General features: G+C 33.6%; 1 protein-coding gene across 1 annotated transcript in view; it reads left to right on the top strand.

Moving 5' to 3' along the window:
• LOC149065233 (inactive phospholipase C-like protein 1) overlaps window positions 1-16,381 on the top strand; it is a 60,488-nt gene that overhangs the window by 28,810 nt on the left and 15,297 nt on the right. The window contains exons 9-20 of the mRNA XM_089254219.1: window positions 1,010-1,127; window positions 1,223-1,308; window positions 3,630-3,747; window positions 3,904-4,075; window positions 6,252-6,335; window positions 7,363-7,459; window positions 7,609-7,788; window positions 9,505-9,686; window positions 10,114-10,252; window positions 11,924-12,070; window positions 12,827-12,924; window positions 14,536-14,607. Of these exons, the coding sequence (XP_089110345.1) occupies window positions 1,010-1,127; window positions 1,223-1,308; window positions 3,630-3,747; window positions 3,904-4,075; window positions 6,252-6,335; window positions 7,363-7,459; window positions 7,609-7,788; window positions 9,505-9,686; window positions 10,114-10,252; window positions 11,924-12,070; window positions 12,827-12,924; window positions 14,536-14,607 (1,493 nt within the window). The remainder of the gene's footprint in view (window positions 1-1,009; window positions 1,128-1,222; window positions 1,309-3,629; window positions 3,748-3,903; window positions 4,076-6,251; window positions 6,336-7,362; window positions 7,460-7,608; window positions 7,789-9,504; window positions 9,687-10,113; window positions 10,253-11,923; window positions 12,071-12,826; window positions 12,925-14,535; window positions 14,608-16,381) is intronic.

Here is a 16,381-nt window from a genome sequence, read left to right as displayed (position 1 = left end):
TCTTGTTTTCAAAAGCTGTTGTAAACATCATTGATGGTGCTTTCGTCTGGGAAGGAGGAAAGAAGAGCTGTTTGCACACTTTTTCTTCATGTCATACATTGTTGGCAGTTAAACATCATGTGTTGTATAGTCTGTAATTTTTATTCATGTGAATGTGTCATATGTAATGTTGTGTTTTCCATCATTAAATGTTGTAATTGTTAAAAATTTGCTATCTCATCCATCTTTTCCTTTTGGTATCATGCTACTACACTGTGCATATGCTGTTGATTGTTAGATGCTTGTTCATTCATCATGAGTCACAAACAGCAGTTAGTTCTTATTGAGGTTAAGCAAAAAATTTTAAATGAAATTTTCGACTGTAGTTAAAAAAAAAAAGATTGAATGCTGCTGGCGTGTAAATTTTTTGCTTTAAAAATTAGGAAAAAAAGAGCATTTTATGATGATCAATTTAATGTATTGTATTTGTATAAATTTATAAATTTACGCTGTATTAAATTTCAGACGAACACAAATAGAATGTAAAGACTCTTTTTTTCTGTCATGCATATCAGTTAACATGAAATTCAGTTGACATGAAAAATTTTGGCAGAACCTTTAGTTTCACCTTAACTTGATTCGACTTTAGTTAAATTATTGAGGCATTCTATCCCAATCAACAAATGGATAATGGGGTACATTGGCGTATGCAGGGAAGGGGGTTGCGGTTCTACCCCCCCCCCCCAAGCCGAGATTACGGTGTTATTTTGCAGGAAAAAAACTTAACCCCTCCCCCAGAAGAAAAAAAATTGAACCCCTTTCCCTTGAGGAAATCATGCGTACGTTATGATTAGGTATCTCAATTTTTTTGTCAATTCTGGGGAATGCTTAAATCTTTCATGTGATTTTTCACAAATTAAATAAAAACATTTGTAAGATGAATGATGCCATTTTTAAAAAAGTTACTTAACATTTATTGCATTTGTTTTGGTTACTTATTCCGTTCTACTTATTCCCCCCCATGAAATAGGTTTCACATCTTTCCTGCTATCACAGAGCTGTGATATTATGGATCCTAATCAAAAATCTGTTTGCCAGAACATGGCTTGTCCTTTTGCTCACTATTTCATCTCTAGTTCTCACAACACGTGAGTTTTATTTTATGTCGTTACTTCACACCTAATCAATATTTTTAATGCCTCTCTCTGTGTCAGTTCCTGTTTTAATTATTATACATTTTCAGATATTTATTGGAAGATCAGCTTAAAGGTCCATCAGGAATTGAAGGATACATCACAGCTTTGAAAATGGGATGTCGTTGCATCAAAGGTGTTTATTTCAACTACAATTTTGTATCAGTCTTTCAAAGATGTGTAATTTTTTAGGAATCAAGACTAATGTGAACGTTTTATAGCTTTTTATTGCTTTAATTGCTGTATCTCCCAATATACAGGAGGCATATGCAACAGGGCACCCTACACACACACATGGTGCATAGCAAACACAAGGGGTATCATATTTTACTGGCGAACTGTTTATTCTAGAGGCGTATTTCCAATCAGAGAAGTATATAAATAACGTGTAGTACTCAGATATGACGTTCATGTTGCAAAGGGTTGTATAGTTAAAATAAACTTTTTACACCGTCCCTTGTGTGCCCCAAAACCCAATTAGAAAGTTGTTGCGCTGTCTCTCGTGATGCCAACAAAAAAAAAATTTCAGTGTTTCTAAGTACAATATTCACTGAGATATTGGAATTCTAAAAATAGAGGAAAGTTGGGAAAAAAACAACTCTAAATGCAGGAAAAACCTTTTTACTTGCATTTAATGCTGTTTTCCCCCCAAATTTTCTCAGTTTTTTTAATTTGAATATCTTGGTGCATATTGCACTTAGAAACATGCAATTTTTTTTTGTTGGTGTCAGGAGAGACAGGGCAACAACTTTTTAACTGGGTTTTGGGGGGGGGCACACACACACAGGGACTATATACTATATAGTTAATTTTTTTATTTTAAATTATAACTATACGATCCCTGGAAACATGAATGATATACAGAGTACTATACTGAGTATAATACTATACTATAATGGTATACTGAGTACTACAGACAGACAGACATGACCGCTGACTGCCCAGAGAGACCATCTTGGGATGGTTTGCGCTCTTTCCGAAAGGGATGGATGGTCTCAGAGAGACCTGAGACTCAGTACTACATGTTTTTTGGAAAAATTTTCTAATTGGAAGTATGCATCTAGCATCAACGGCTCACCAGTAAAATGCCATACCCCTGTTTGCTATGCACCCTGTGTATGCAGTGCACAGTATACCCTTGATTTGATGGACTTTTTTTTTTCTTCTGAACCAAATCAAATCCTAAATGAATGTTCCATTAAGCTTTTTATTATTATGTTTTTGAAACTGTAACTGCTCTAAAATGGTTTATATCCATATAGGCGTAGTAATATAGTGCAATGAGTTCATATAAAGTTAAATTTTTAAAATTGCAATGATTCTATCTGAACACAAAATTTGACTCAGTGGATATAGAAAAAGTTGAGCTGCTGCTGCAAAATTTGAATGGATTCAACATTGAGTTCAGCAGAAATAATTTTCTTGCGATCATACAGATGGCAGCAAGTGGCGCTGATGAAAATGGTGTTGAATGATTGATACGCACCAGTGACCCCCAAACAGTGAGATGTAGCACACTGGTGCTATGACATCAGTCAGGGAAATCCATGACATTTATATTAAGGATGAAATTCATGTTAAACATAATAGTGGTATGACTCCCAGTTGCTGTGTCACGGCACTTGGATGCCACAGAAAGGCCTGAAGATCAAGCAAGGATGCTGTGGACTGTTTAAAATTCTAATCCCATTCCCAAAGGTGTTGCAAGGGTGAAAGTTATTATAATCCCTTGGGTTATATAGTTTCAAGTTTTTTGTTGTGATATTCTTTGTTTTACTTCCAGATAGTGTATAATAATAAGAATAATAAAAAAATATCAATTTCTGATTGTTTGATGGCAATAGAAAAAAAACTGACAAGATAGAGAATATATTTATTCATCTAAAAATAGTTTAAATCTTCCATTTTGTGTTATTACTGTTAGTATTGATGGGTGGAGTTTGATGTTTTTGATACTTTGCATTTTAGAAAAAAAAAAAGTTACGATTCGACACCTTTTTGCTCTTAGTAATCTATTAAATTGGAAGTTTAATGCAGCGGTTCTCAACCGGTGCTCCGCGGCGTCCTAGGGACTCAGTGAAAACCTCCAGGTGCTCCACGGCGCCTCGAGGAAAGTGAAAGAAACCCAGTGAATTTGAACAAAATAATTATAAATATTTTTGAACAATAAAAATAAATCTGTAACTTTGATGAATAAATAAAAAATAGGCTTATGAGGCTTAGACATAGAAATTATATGCCAAAAAGGGCTTAAGAACTCAAAAAAGGCTCCAAAAGGTTTGAGGCTCAAAAGAGGTTGAGAACCGCTGGTTTAATGTATTAGGGTTTCTTCATCACCAAGGTTGACAGGACATAACTTTCAGAAAGTCATGCTTTTTGAATGTGAAAGATTTTAAATAAATGATTGTCTGAATTTTTACAGATTTTTCATATTTATATTTGTTGCTCTTGATATAGTTGACTGCCATGATGGTTTGGACAGTCCTGTTGTTTATCACGGGAATACCTTGACTTCAAAAATATTGATGAGAGATGTTCTTGAAGCAATCAAGGCTTATGCATTCCACAGTTCACAGTAAGGGTGCCTTTATACACATTGTTTATCTGGAGCTTTTAATTTGCACTTGATTGGTGAAAATGATCCTTGTCTCTTCTTTATTTAGCAATTTAGTACCTTGTTATTCTTTTAATGATATTGTGAGAAATTACTAATGCTTTTCTCTATTTTCAGGTACCCTTTAATAATTCATCTGGAGAATCATTGCAGCTTATCTGGTCAAGAACTTGTAGCTCAACTGTTGATCAATATTCTGGGGGATAAGCTCTATTTGCCATCAAGAGATGGGCCTCTGAGGGTAATGGAAGCAACTCCAGAAATGTTGAAGGGGAAAATACTGATCAAAGTTAGTTAATTTAGTGTTTGTAAACTTTAGTGTTTTTAATTTTTTGAATGCACTTGAATGCAAGAATGATTGCAAATACTCTGATACTCACCAAGGCTATATAATAAGGGCTGTTTGATGACGAGCCAGTTGTCTGTACCAGTTGATGTCATTGCTCAAACAGAAATGAGTGCGCCCACTTTGCTACCCTGTTAACAGTTTCCAATCACTATACTGCCAATTTTACAAGTTATTTCCAAAATTATCTTTTTGATTATTGCCATTGTGCCTGCATATTCATTGGCTTACTTCATTCAACCATTTAAACATTTAAAATAAGAAATTTTGCATTTGCTTACGAGGTAACTTCCACTGACAATATTTTTCTCAAATCCATTTCAGTTGAATCATGTACATTAGTTAAAATATTTACTGGGTTGATTGAAAGCCAACTCAAGACAGATTATTTCAATTATCTTTTTAACTTTCTAATATTTTTGATTATCTTTTTGTTTTCCTATGAATTAGGTGCAGCTTTTAAAAGCCTTGGGATTCATTATTACCAATTCAACTGCAACATAAACACATGAAAAGCAAATATATATGTATATATAAAAATTCTATTATAAAATGTCTTAAAATGTTACTATTTTGAATGTAAAATCAAAATATATTGAATATAATTGAATGTATGAAATATAATAATTGAATTGAAATATAATTGAATGTATCAAAATATATTATTACTCACCAATTATTTCTTGGATTTAATCCATTTCTTAACTTATAGATTATAAAAGCACCACATACTCATACATGACACTCTAAAACAACACCACAAATGAGGGTTCACTCGCTTAAAACAGTAAAATAAGTACCTAAAATGTAAAAAAATCAACACGTTTCGCATGCTCATGTCAGCTGCTAAAAAAAGTGGTTCAGCAGTGATGCCACACAGTAGTTCAGGTACCACACCCACTGAACTAAGTCTGCAAGTGGGACTTGAAAGGGATGAAACAGCCCTTACGTTATAGCTCTGGGTATGGGTTCACACATTTGCTACAGAATTTTCCTCCTTCAGGCTAGAAAAATCTTCAGTTTATCATTCATTGAATTTAATTTTATACAGATACAAATACAAGGCCGCAACAAGCAAAATTCCCAATGAGGGGGCTGAGAAAAAGATGCCATAACAAATATGGATGTCATATATTTCTAAAATACAGCAACCCAATTAAAAATGCAATTACAAACAATATATATACATGATAAAATGTTGTACAATGTCCATAAAGAATAGTTATGGTTGTCTTATTCTAAGTATGAGTAGCTTCTCAGTTTACCCCAACATGTTTATTGTATTTCTTTTTAAACGTGTCAATTGTGTTAGAATTTACTACCCCCGGGGGGTAAGCTATTCCATTTATTAACAACCATATTAGAGAAAAATTCCCTGGGACATCATAACCTCCTATTGTCCCAAACCAAACAATACTGGTGTCCCCTTGTAAAGCCAGTTGATTGATGGTGAATTAATAAATCATGGTCCATCCTATCCATACCATTTGAACACTTCGATCATATCTCCCAGACAACTGTGTTCATCCAATGCAAAAATATTCAAAAAATAAAGTCTTTCTTCATAACTCAAGCCCAGTGTGCCAACAAAGACGCGTAACTCTTCTCTGCATCCCTTCAACCAAGTCTATGTCCCTCTGTAGGTATGGTCTCCAAAACCTTACAGCATACTCCAGTCCAGGATGAATAAGCCTTGGAAAAGCAGAAGAATGTATGATTTGTTTGTGTATTTTTGCTCTGCTCTCTCTTCATATATTTTATCGCCATGTAAAGACAATTTTGTACAGTGCTTGAATATTCCAACTGATTTACGAAACATTATAAAAAATAAAGTGTGTTCCCTGAAGTGCAACATCCCATATTTTTTTAAATACTGACAATAAATTTTTCATCATGTAATAGCATTTAAGGTACATCATTTGCTTAATATAACCCGGTGATTCCCAACATAGTGCCTATGCCTCACAACGGCATAGGCACCAAGAACTGGTATAATTTTCTTTCTAATGATAAAATTTTAAGTGGAGGGGGGGGGGGAATTAATGTTATTGTGTTAATTGCAACAATATTATTGAAACATCACATAGTTTATCATATGTGTCAAAATATTTTTTTAAAGGGCAAGAAACTTCCTTCAAACTGCCATGATTCTTCTGGAGAAGTTTCTGATGAGGACGAAGATCAGGATTGTGTAACCAGTCGTGTGAGTTGATTTATACACTTAAAAAAATTGATTAAACTATGCGATTCAATTTGTGTTTTGCGCACTGATTGGTCAATTTTTGCTGGTATTGCTACAGTACCAGTGAATAAAAGAACACTCTTTTGCCCCTCCAAATAATAGGCTCGGAAGCTAAACTTATTTTTTGTACAGTAAAACCACATTTTATAGCAGGTGTCGGGGAAGGGGGTGTGTTGTTTATCACATTATTGTAGGCCTAACCTAACCCCAGTATGTAAGATTAATGACATAGTATGCAAAAGTGGACTTTCTCAATTCAATACGATAACGAGACATGATGGTCCCTGTGGTATATCCAAGGTTTCTTATTGTGTCATGCTTTGGCAGGAGAGGGCTCCACTGCATATAAATTCCAACAAAACATCCCCTTAAGAAGCATAGACACATCTAACTAATTGTTTTGATTTGAAATTTCTCAGTGTTTCTGTTGCATAAGGATCAGGGAAAGTAAACTTTCCCCATCTTCTTATTGACCGTAGATCCTTGGTTGTACTTCTGCGATTTCAGTGCAAAATAACTGGGTTCTACACTTCCAAGGAAAAAAAACGACACTTTATTTCATTTATTATACAACTTCCACAAAACCATCATGTCTCTTTGGTACAAACTTCCACTATCTCTCCCCTTTTTCGAATGTGTCCATCCTTTTCTTCTCTCGATCCTTCTTCCACCTCTTTTCTCCTCGGTCTATTCCAACTCTTTTTCTCCTGAACCTTACAGGGAATTGCATATATAATTAGGCAAAAATATATATGTATAACTACTTTACGATAAATTTATAAAATTGATACAACGTAAGATGCGTGAGAGAAATTATTTTGTGCATCAAGGTATTCAGAATGCCAAGTGTCAAAGACACGCTTTGCTTCAATATGATGAGAACATGCATGACTTTTTTTTTGCATCCATCATGAGGTTTACTTGTGGACAGGATGTTATGTTGATACGTGAAAATGAATTTTATTAATGATCTAAAATTTCATCCTAGGATGTGCTGAAAAAAATCAAACTCAGTCAAGCACTTTCTGATGTTGTCAGCATTACGAGGATGATGTTCTGGAATATTGAGTTAGCAGAAGACATACGTGAGTATTTTTAGTCTCGCATTTATGTTTTTCAGTATTGTTTATGAATAATAATGTTTTTTTAAATATTTATTTTGCATGTTTGATAGACGTGTAGTAGGGCTTTTGTATTTGAGAATTGTTAAAACAATTTTTGTGATTCCCTTCAGAAAAACTCTGCGACGTATCTTCATTTTCCGAGTACATGATCTCAAGATTGTGCCAGTCTTTCTCAGAGGAATTCGTCAACCATAACAAACAGTACCTCACTCATGTCTTCCCTAACAGTAGTCGAGTAGACAGTAGCAATTTCAATCCATTGGATTATTGGTCGTGCGGATGTCAGTTAGGTATGCCTATTTTTTTAGTTTCCCGCTCTTGCTATATCTGTGTTGATGTTATAATTAAATAAGTGAAAAAAAGGAGATTTATATTAAAATTTATAAAGATTCATCAAAATTTTGTAAAAGAGGTGCATTACTAATTGTAAATGTGCTGCAGTCATTTTTTGTATTTAAAAGGTATACACTGAGTGGCCACTTTATTATGACCACCTGACAGTTTTAAGAAAATGAGCATTGACGTCACTCTATTCTGTAATTTCGGGCATGCAAACATAATACTTGAACTCATACTTTACAATGCAGATTCACTCATGAATGTTTTTAGAGGACCCGCAGAAAATTGAAAAGAAAACAATTTTGATCAACCCTGTAGGGGCCATAGTCACAAAATGACAAACTATAAAGAAGGGTACTGTTTGCTGGGGCCCTCTGTTGCCAAAGATGAAATATAAAGAAGGCGTACAGCTCAGCCCAAGTTGACCCGTCACCAAATGGTGAAATCAGTGTAGAGAAGAAATGTTTGGAAAGGCTTCTGGCGCCAAAGGCAAAGACAGTTGCTATAAAAAGCTGCTATAACTTTTGCAAAATATTTTACTTGCTTTGTGCAATATTTGTATGCATTTTCATGAAAAAAACCACTTATATTCACGAAGATATAAATGCTGCTTATAAAAATGCTAATTTTTCTTGTGTTTTTGTTTATAACATGCTGAGTTTTTAACCAATTTTTATGACATGTACTGAAAATTTTTACACTATATATATACATGAGACTGTAAAAAAATTTAAAATGTAACAATTTAGTATTTGATCGATATGAGGTAAATGGTTTCTGTTACACATATGAAGTAAATGTAAATGTTTGTTTTTTCCGTAACTTTTGATTGCCAGATACATAGTGTTGTAACTTATATAACAATTCTAACTGAATGCCGTGAAAATCCAGAAAGATATCAACGGTATAGTGAGCAGCAATCTCAGTTACTTGCTGAAAGTAGTAGCTGGATGACAAGAAGGATTTTCTACAAATCAATATTTAGATTATTTTCTGTTATTTGATTATTTCAAGAATAAGCGTGCAGCATTATACAAATGAGTGGAGACGCATGCCTGATGCTATATGAGAGAAATGCTTACATGTGTATGATGTCAAAATGAAAAAAAAAAAAAAAAACTGAAGGCAATAATCAAATGACTGAAAATAATTGAAATATGAATTTGTGGAAAATCCCTTATCACATCCAGCTATTTCAGCGTAACTGTAATTACTTTTCACTGTATCACTGATATCTTTTGGATTTTTCATGATCAAAAAAATTTTTTTCTTTTAACTTTTTTTGTCGGTCTCTTCAAAACATTCATGATCAAATTTGCACTGGAAAGTGTGGGCTCATTATTAGTCAGATTTACATGACCGAAATTATAGAACACAGTGTGACACCATAGCTCATTTAAAAACATCAGGTGGTCATAATAAAGTGGCCACTTAGTGTATTATAAATAATATAATAATCCAAAAGCATAAATCATATCTATGTTTTTGAAAATGCTTCAATGCCTGAGTGTGTCTCCCCCCCCCCCCCCCCAGTGCTGGTTAAACAGAAATCTGTTTTAAAATATCTTAAGTTTGAATGAAAAATTATCAAATTTTGCAATTTTTTTCAAAATGTTCTTTGTGGTTTTTTTTGCATGGTTGAAATAGTTTTTTTTATATATTTTCAGTTGCCATGAACTTTCAGACTGCGGGTCATCTTATGGACTTGTATCAAGGTTGGTTCCAACAAAATGGTGGCTGTGGCTATACCTTGAAACCTCCTTTTCTTAGAGAGCAGCTTTATATGTTTTATGGTGGCAATGTCAAAGAACCTGTCCCTGGTCTGGAGCCCACTAGTTTATACATAAAGGTAGAATAGTGTTGTGTGAATGTACATTTTTTCTTGAAAAAAGATCATTTCTCTTCTAGGTTAATTGTTCTCAGAGTTCTAGGAGGGAGGGGGGAGGTGAACACGTTCATGTGCACAAATGAGAATAAAAGTCTTCTCAGAGGGGGAAAAAGTCATTTTTCAAGTAGATCAGGGAAAATAATTGAACTGGTTTGGGGGTTAAGTAAATGTTACTCATTACATACTTTTTGTAATTTTTTTTCTGTATAATTTGAGGTAGTCTCATTCTCATTTACTTTGAATCATTGAGATGACTGTTTATTCCAATGCAAGCTATAGTTGTATATAAAATATTGTATTAGTAAAGTTTTTGATTATTTCTATGAATAAAAATTATGCCCCCCCCCCAATAACATGATTTGAATGTATTTCAAATACTTTACATTAGGTGATTAGTGCGCAGCAGCTACCCCAGCCCAAGGGCGCTTCATCTAAAGCCAGTGCCATCGATCCCTATGTTGTTGTTCAAGTTTATGGTTTGCCTGCAGACTGTGCTGAAGCTAGGACAAGAACAGTTTCTAATGAAGGTTATATACTTACATAAATTTATTATCCTTCATAAATCTGGACCAATTTATCATTGCAATTTCTGGTTTAAATGGATTTAAAATTATAAGTTACTTTATCTGTGATGGAAAATCATGATTTGATGATTATACACATTATGTCTGGTTCAGCCTGTCCATTAATATAGCGTTTTTAGCCACGTTTTCTTCAAGCATAAGAAGAGGAAAACATGTCACTGAATGTCTATATGCTGAAGTTTATATTATTTGAGTAGGCTTTTTTTTCAATTAACTCCCAGTAATCTGGCGCACACACACCCTGGTCTGACATTTGCTGGATTAGCAAGAGTCTGCTGTAATTATTTATGGTATGAGGGATTGTCAAATAATATTAAATATTTCACCAATCACTTGCCAGAATTTGCATATTTAAATGGGTGTTTATTATTTAAAATTATCATGCTGAACAGCAATTATACCAATGCTATAAATTCTATTTATGCAAACCTTGAGGTGCTGAAACTAAAACTATAGGGTAGTTTTTTTGGCAACAATATGATTTTATATGGGAACAAACTGTCTCTCCATTTAAGCCCTATTTACATGGGGAATAAAATAGCCCAGGAAGTTACCAGTAACAGGGATTTTCACAACAACCCTTTTACAGAGCATTCAGTTTATTTTGGTATTCCCTCATCTTCTTTCCAGAAGGTATCACTACTTTACCACACACTAACTCTGGTCATATATCGCCATACAGCAATATCCAACCAGAGGAGTTGGGTGGGAAATAAAGGTTTCACCCATCGGTGGTCACCCCAGGCTCGGTAGGTAAAGAACTTGCTTCTAACGTTCTATGGACGGACTCGAACCCATGGACCTTGATGGTAACCTTCATTGTGGAAGACGAGCATCTTACCACGGTGTTACTCGGTCACAGAAGGTATCACTGGTCTCGTGGGTTGAACTGAAGTAGTTGGCTCAGGATAAGTGGTTGGAGCAAGCTAACGGTAGTTTGAGGTGCAATGGATTATGGGGAGAGGAGGTTGAAGTCACCCACCATTTTCCTCCCTCAAAAAAAGGAGGGGGGCTTCGTTTGAGGGATCTCACAGTCCCTTCTCTTTTCTTTTTTTTTTCGTGCGAAGAAAAAAGTTACTATGCACGTAATAATCACCAAAGCAACTCCCAATCTCTTGCACATGCAAACAGGACTTTATTTTATGGCGCTGTGTATTTACACGGAACCTATATTATATTTTTACAGAAGTTTATTTTTGGTGGCAACAATATTGTTTTCAAATGTGTATAAATACTCATGCTGTGATCTCATGATTGCGTTTTGCTTTTCTTTTCCATATCTGTTATTTAGCTGGTCACTCTGCTGGCATTGCTATGTCACGTTATCTATGTTAATTTGTTTTTAATTGAATAATTGGTTACATGATTTTGACCAAGTAATAAATGTTAAGTTTGCAGGAATTTTGAATAGGCCTTCTATTTTTTTTAAAGCAGTCCAGTTCATATTTTAACAAGCTCAGTTAAAGTACCAGTTATGCAAATAAAAAATTTGATTTTTACAAAAAATATATATATATTTGGGAACAATATAATGGTCAGAGTCTCCCAAAATTTATTTATTTTTGGGTGTTCTCTTGAGTATCAAAACAAGAGTTCTTTTTCCTTTAATTTCAGGTCATTCTCCCATTTTTGATGAGAGCTTTGAGTTTACCATTGCTGTTCCAGAGTTGGCAATGCTCAGAATATCTGTGTTAGATGACGAATTCATTGGCGATGATTTCATTGGACAGTATTCCATTCCATTATTATGTTTGCAGACAGGTATGAATGAAGAAATTGCTAGTTTACACAGCATGCATTCAGTTTTATTTCATGCATTTATCGGAATAAAGATATATGAATAGAAATGAGAATTATCTTTACATATGGAAGGCCATTTAAGTGAGTTTAAATTCTTGTGCAGCTCAAAGAAAAAAACACACGCACGCACGCGCACACACACACACATAAAAAAAAAATCACTTCTCTGCCTTTAGGCTAAAATCAAAGTGTAGCTCACATTTAAAACCAAAATTGGTTGATTTGGTTTTCACCAACATACTATCCAAAGTAAGTTAGCGATACAAGGAATGTCAATTTTCAGAGTTAGTGTCACTTTGGCACAAGTACCAGCCCCACAGCTGGTATTTTCAAGCATATTGCAGATAGTTTTCTGAAGGATTTCTGATAACCCACTGAGTTGGTTATCTAATTTGCAGTAGCATTTATGCAAGGAATATCTGGAATTGGAGGGAATTTGATTATTGCTGACAAAATGTCAAGGAAATCAACAAAAATCACAGGCATTGATTATAAAACCTGGGAAATCATAAAATTCTTGACATATTTCAACAAGAAAAAAAAGCTTTTCATGCACTTGAGTTTAAATTAACCTTCATTGTATTAAAAATACAAATAAAAAGAAATAATAATTAATCAATGACCTTGTCAGGTATAAAAAAGTTGAAATTTTTCACCATAACATGGGTTTTAGCATGTATATTCATTATAATATTGAAAATTTTTGCTTTCACTCAGGCTACAGGCATCTCCGTCTTCTTTCTCATAATGGTGATCTCCTTTTCAATACAACTGTTTTCGTGTATGTCAGCGTTGCAACAAGATCAGAACAGCAGGTGCGACCTCTTTTCTTCTCCTCCATTTCAATAATCTTAAATAATTCTGTTGTATTGTTTTGAATTTAACTAGTTTTTTACTTGTGTATCCTAATATACAAATTAGTTTTTGTGCACGAAATAGTAATAGAATAGAGGGTTTGTTTAATGCAGTCACCGTCCATCAAAAGTTCGTTTTAGAAAAGTAATTTTTGATGCAATTTAAATCTTAACTCACACACTTATGTGAGCATTCTCGTGAAAATTTTGTTTCATGGAAAAAAAAAATTAATATTTTTGTGGACTTTTTCTTTTTCCTTTAATTTTTTTCAGAACTTCAAAAACTTCTGCTGTTGTGTCAACTACCCATATTTCTTGTTATAAGGGCCAAATGTGGCCATCCGAGATTTCTGCTATGCCCTTCCAACCATTTTTAAAAAATAGCTATTTTACATAGAAAAACAATTAAATTACAAAAAAAAAAAAAAAAAATCATTAAAGAGCTCTCTGGGACACTGAAATCTGTATTTAGATCGATCTGTGAGATACTTTCCAGATTCAATAGTAATATTATGCATTTGATATTGAAAGGGCCATCATAACAAATTTGGGGACCTGAGCCAAAATGGTTTTTGAGGCCTATTTTGGCTACACATTTCAAGAGATCAAATTTGGCATCCAAAAGGTATACATAAATACAGAATTTAACAGAAATACTAAAAATCACTTCAATGAAAAAAATAGTTTTAGAGTTATTGATTAAAATAACTTCATATTTGATAAAAATTTATGGTTAATGAAAAAATAGTTACAGAATTACTGAAAGAAATAATTGCAAAACTACTGATAGAAATAGTTTCAGAATTATTGAGAATAACTGCAGAATTGTCAAGAGTAATTTCAAAATTATCAAGAGTAATAATTTATGAAAAATTAACAATTTTTCAAAGAAATGATTTCATAATTAATAAGTTAAAATGAATGAAAAATTAGTTTTGGAATTTACAAGACAAATTTCAGATTTGATAAAAATTAATGATTAAAATAAATTAATTAATAAAGGAAGTTATTTGAAAATGAATAAGAAATCAAATTTAGTGAAAGAAACAAAATTCAGAGTAAATAAAAGTGTCCAATAAATTTGGGGAACCCTGTTCAATAACTGAGGATACCATGGTATGACTTGGGGGCCCCTGGGGCTTTGTGGAAAATTTAATTTGGCTCACATTGCCTGAAGGGTTGAAGACCCTTGGTTTAAAATATAGAGATGTCAGCTTAGCATAAATACTGCAACAGTGTATCCACCACACCTTTCGAAGATAAAATTTATTTGTTATATAATCACTTTTCTTGTATTAAAAAAATATTCAGAGAGAGAGAGAATAGTTGCGCTCAATGTTCAAAATTATTTCTGAATACTTTTTTAATTTAATTTATTGATACTCAAAAATTTTTATGATGATGGTATTCATAGCCAGTTTCTCTTACATTGTGTCTTTTTTAAAACAAAAACCAGCATGTCAGTTGCCATCTATTAAACTAACGTTTCTAAATATGTAATCACTGGAGAAATATAGTTCATAAAACATATATATTTGATTTCAACATTTTATTTGTTTTTTTCTCGCATAGAAGTCAAAGCGGAAAAAAGCTTGGCTGGTATTGAAAAATGTTGGGCTCAAGCAAGCAGATGCAATGTTCAAGGTAGCCAGTTAAATTACATCTCTCTTTTTTTTTTTTTTTTGTTATTGCTTCCCCCCCCCCCTGTTATTAGGCTATTTTGTTGTTCCAGGTTGAAGATTAGAGCTTCTTCTTGCACCAATCGGAAAAAATAATTGTTTTAAAACTTAGCACCTCAATTACATTTTTCAGAAACATCTTCAATTATGATATACAAAAACAATGTCACAACAGGCAAAATGCCCAACGAGGTGACTGAGAAAAAGATGCTCATAACAAATGTGGTTGTCATATATTTCAAAAATACAGCAACCCAATTAAAAACAAAATCACAAACAATATTTATAAATGATAAAATATTATACAATGCCCATGAGAATACTTATGGTTGTCTTATTCTAAGTATGAATAGCTTCTCGATTTACCCCAGCATGTTTATCACATTTCTTTTATTATCTTACATCTTCTTATATAATGCCTGATAATATACTAAAAATAATTTTTTTTTCACAAATATTTTTCCCTAACAGAATTCAGCACTTATGTGTGATTTGCTTTTCTTGACTGGTTTTAGATTTTATTTGGCAATTTTTGCCAAGAGCTGTCCTTTGGAGAAGTGTGCATAGTGTTAATTACTGTAATTCAATATGGTTAGTTTGAAAAATGCAGAACTTTAGCATGTACATTTTTTATTTCAACAATATTTTTAAATAATAGTGATTTAGAGAGATATAGATGGCTTTTTTCTCAGCCAGAGATATCAAGGAAACAGTTATTTTCCGGATATTATGCTGAGGTGAGCTCGGAAAGCCCGGGGGCCATTTCCTGAAGTTAAGAGAGGCTACTAATGCCTCTACTTCAGCGCCTCACGACACAGTGCGTGAAATTAGGAAGGCAGATTCATGTGTCTCCAGTGGTGTAGATGGTAGCATGCTTGCCCGGTATGCAAGAGGGCCTGGGTTCGAGTCCCGGCAGAGACGTGATGACTTTTCTTTCCGAGCTCACCTCAGCATAATATCCGGAAAATAACTGTTTCCTTGATAATAGTGATTGTTATTTTAAAGCATTTCTTTTTTATTTATTTAACAAAAATTTATTAGTAATTTTTTGGTGCATTATGTTTTTATAAATTTCAGATTATTGTTAAGAGACAATGTTAAAGATTCTTTCATTTTATTTATTTTAATTTTGAAAACTGTTTTGTTCTTGGCAGTCAGTTAATATGAAATCCAGTTAATTTTGAGTCTCTTCAGAACAAAACCCATCTTCAGCAAACCACCATTATATCCCACGGACGGCACAGTAGTGGTTGGCTGAAGTTGGTTTTCTGTGATTCCTAACTTCAAGGCGTGAATGCAAGCCTATCTCGCCATTTAAAGGTCTCACTATGAAGAGCAATAGACCTACCATAGTAAAAATATTTGAATCATAACATTTCACTCATAGTTTGAGAAATAGATCTCAGCACTAAAAACTCATGCACAACACTGGATACACATTCAGACTGTTAGGTACACATGCATACTTCTGGCACAAACTCGTTCGGTTGTAAATTGCTCATGCTGATAGACTGGAGTTATGGTTGGTTTGAAAGAAAGTCTTTTCAGTTTTGCGTTCACAATGTTTTACTGTATTTTCATACAAGTTCATATATTTACATCTGAGCTTGAGATTTGCCAAATATGCTACTACTACTTAACCGTACATGCACCTCGTACACATTCCTCTACGAAATTGTTAACGAATCGGCGCATGTCGGAATGTGTGTTCTGAGTGTATGTGTGGCATTAATGTATTT

This window comes from Pholcus phalangioides, unplaced genomic scaffold, assembly GCF_987345545.1.
Source record: "Pholcus phalangioides strain wild (caught in Gottingen) unplaced genomic scaffold, Ppha-v1.0 ptg000040l_1, whole genome shotgun sequence".
NCBI classification, from domain to species: Eukaryota; Metazoa; Arthropoda; class Arachnida; order Araneae; family Pholcidae; genus Pholcus; species Pholcus phalangioides.
This window is presented reverse-complemented; position numbering and strand designations above follow the sequence as displayed.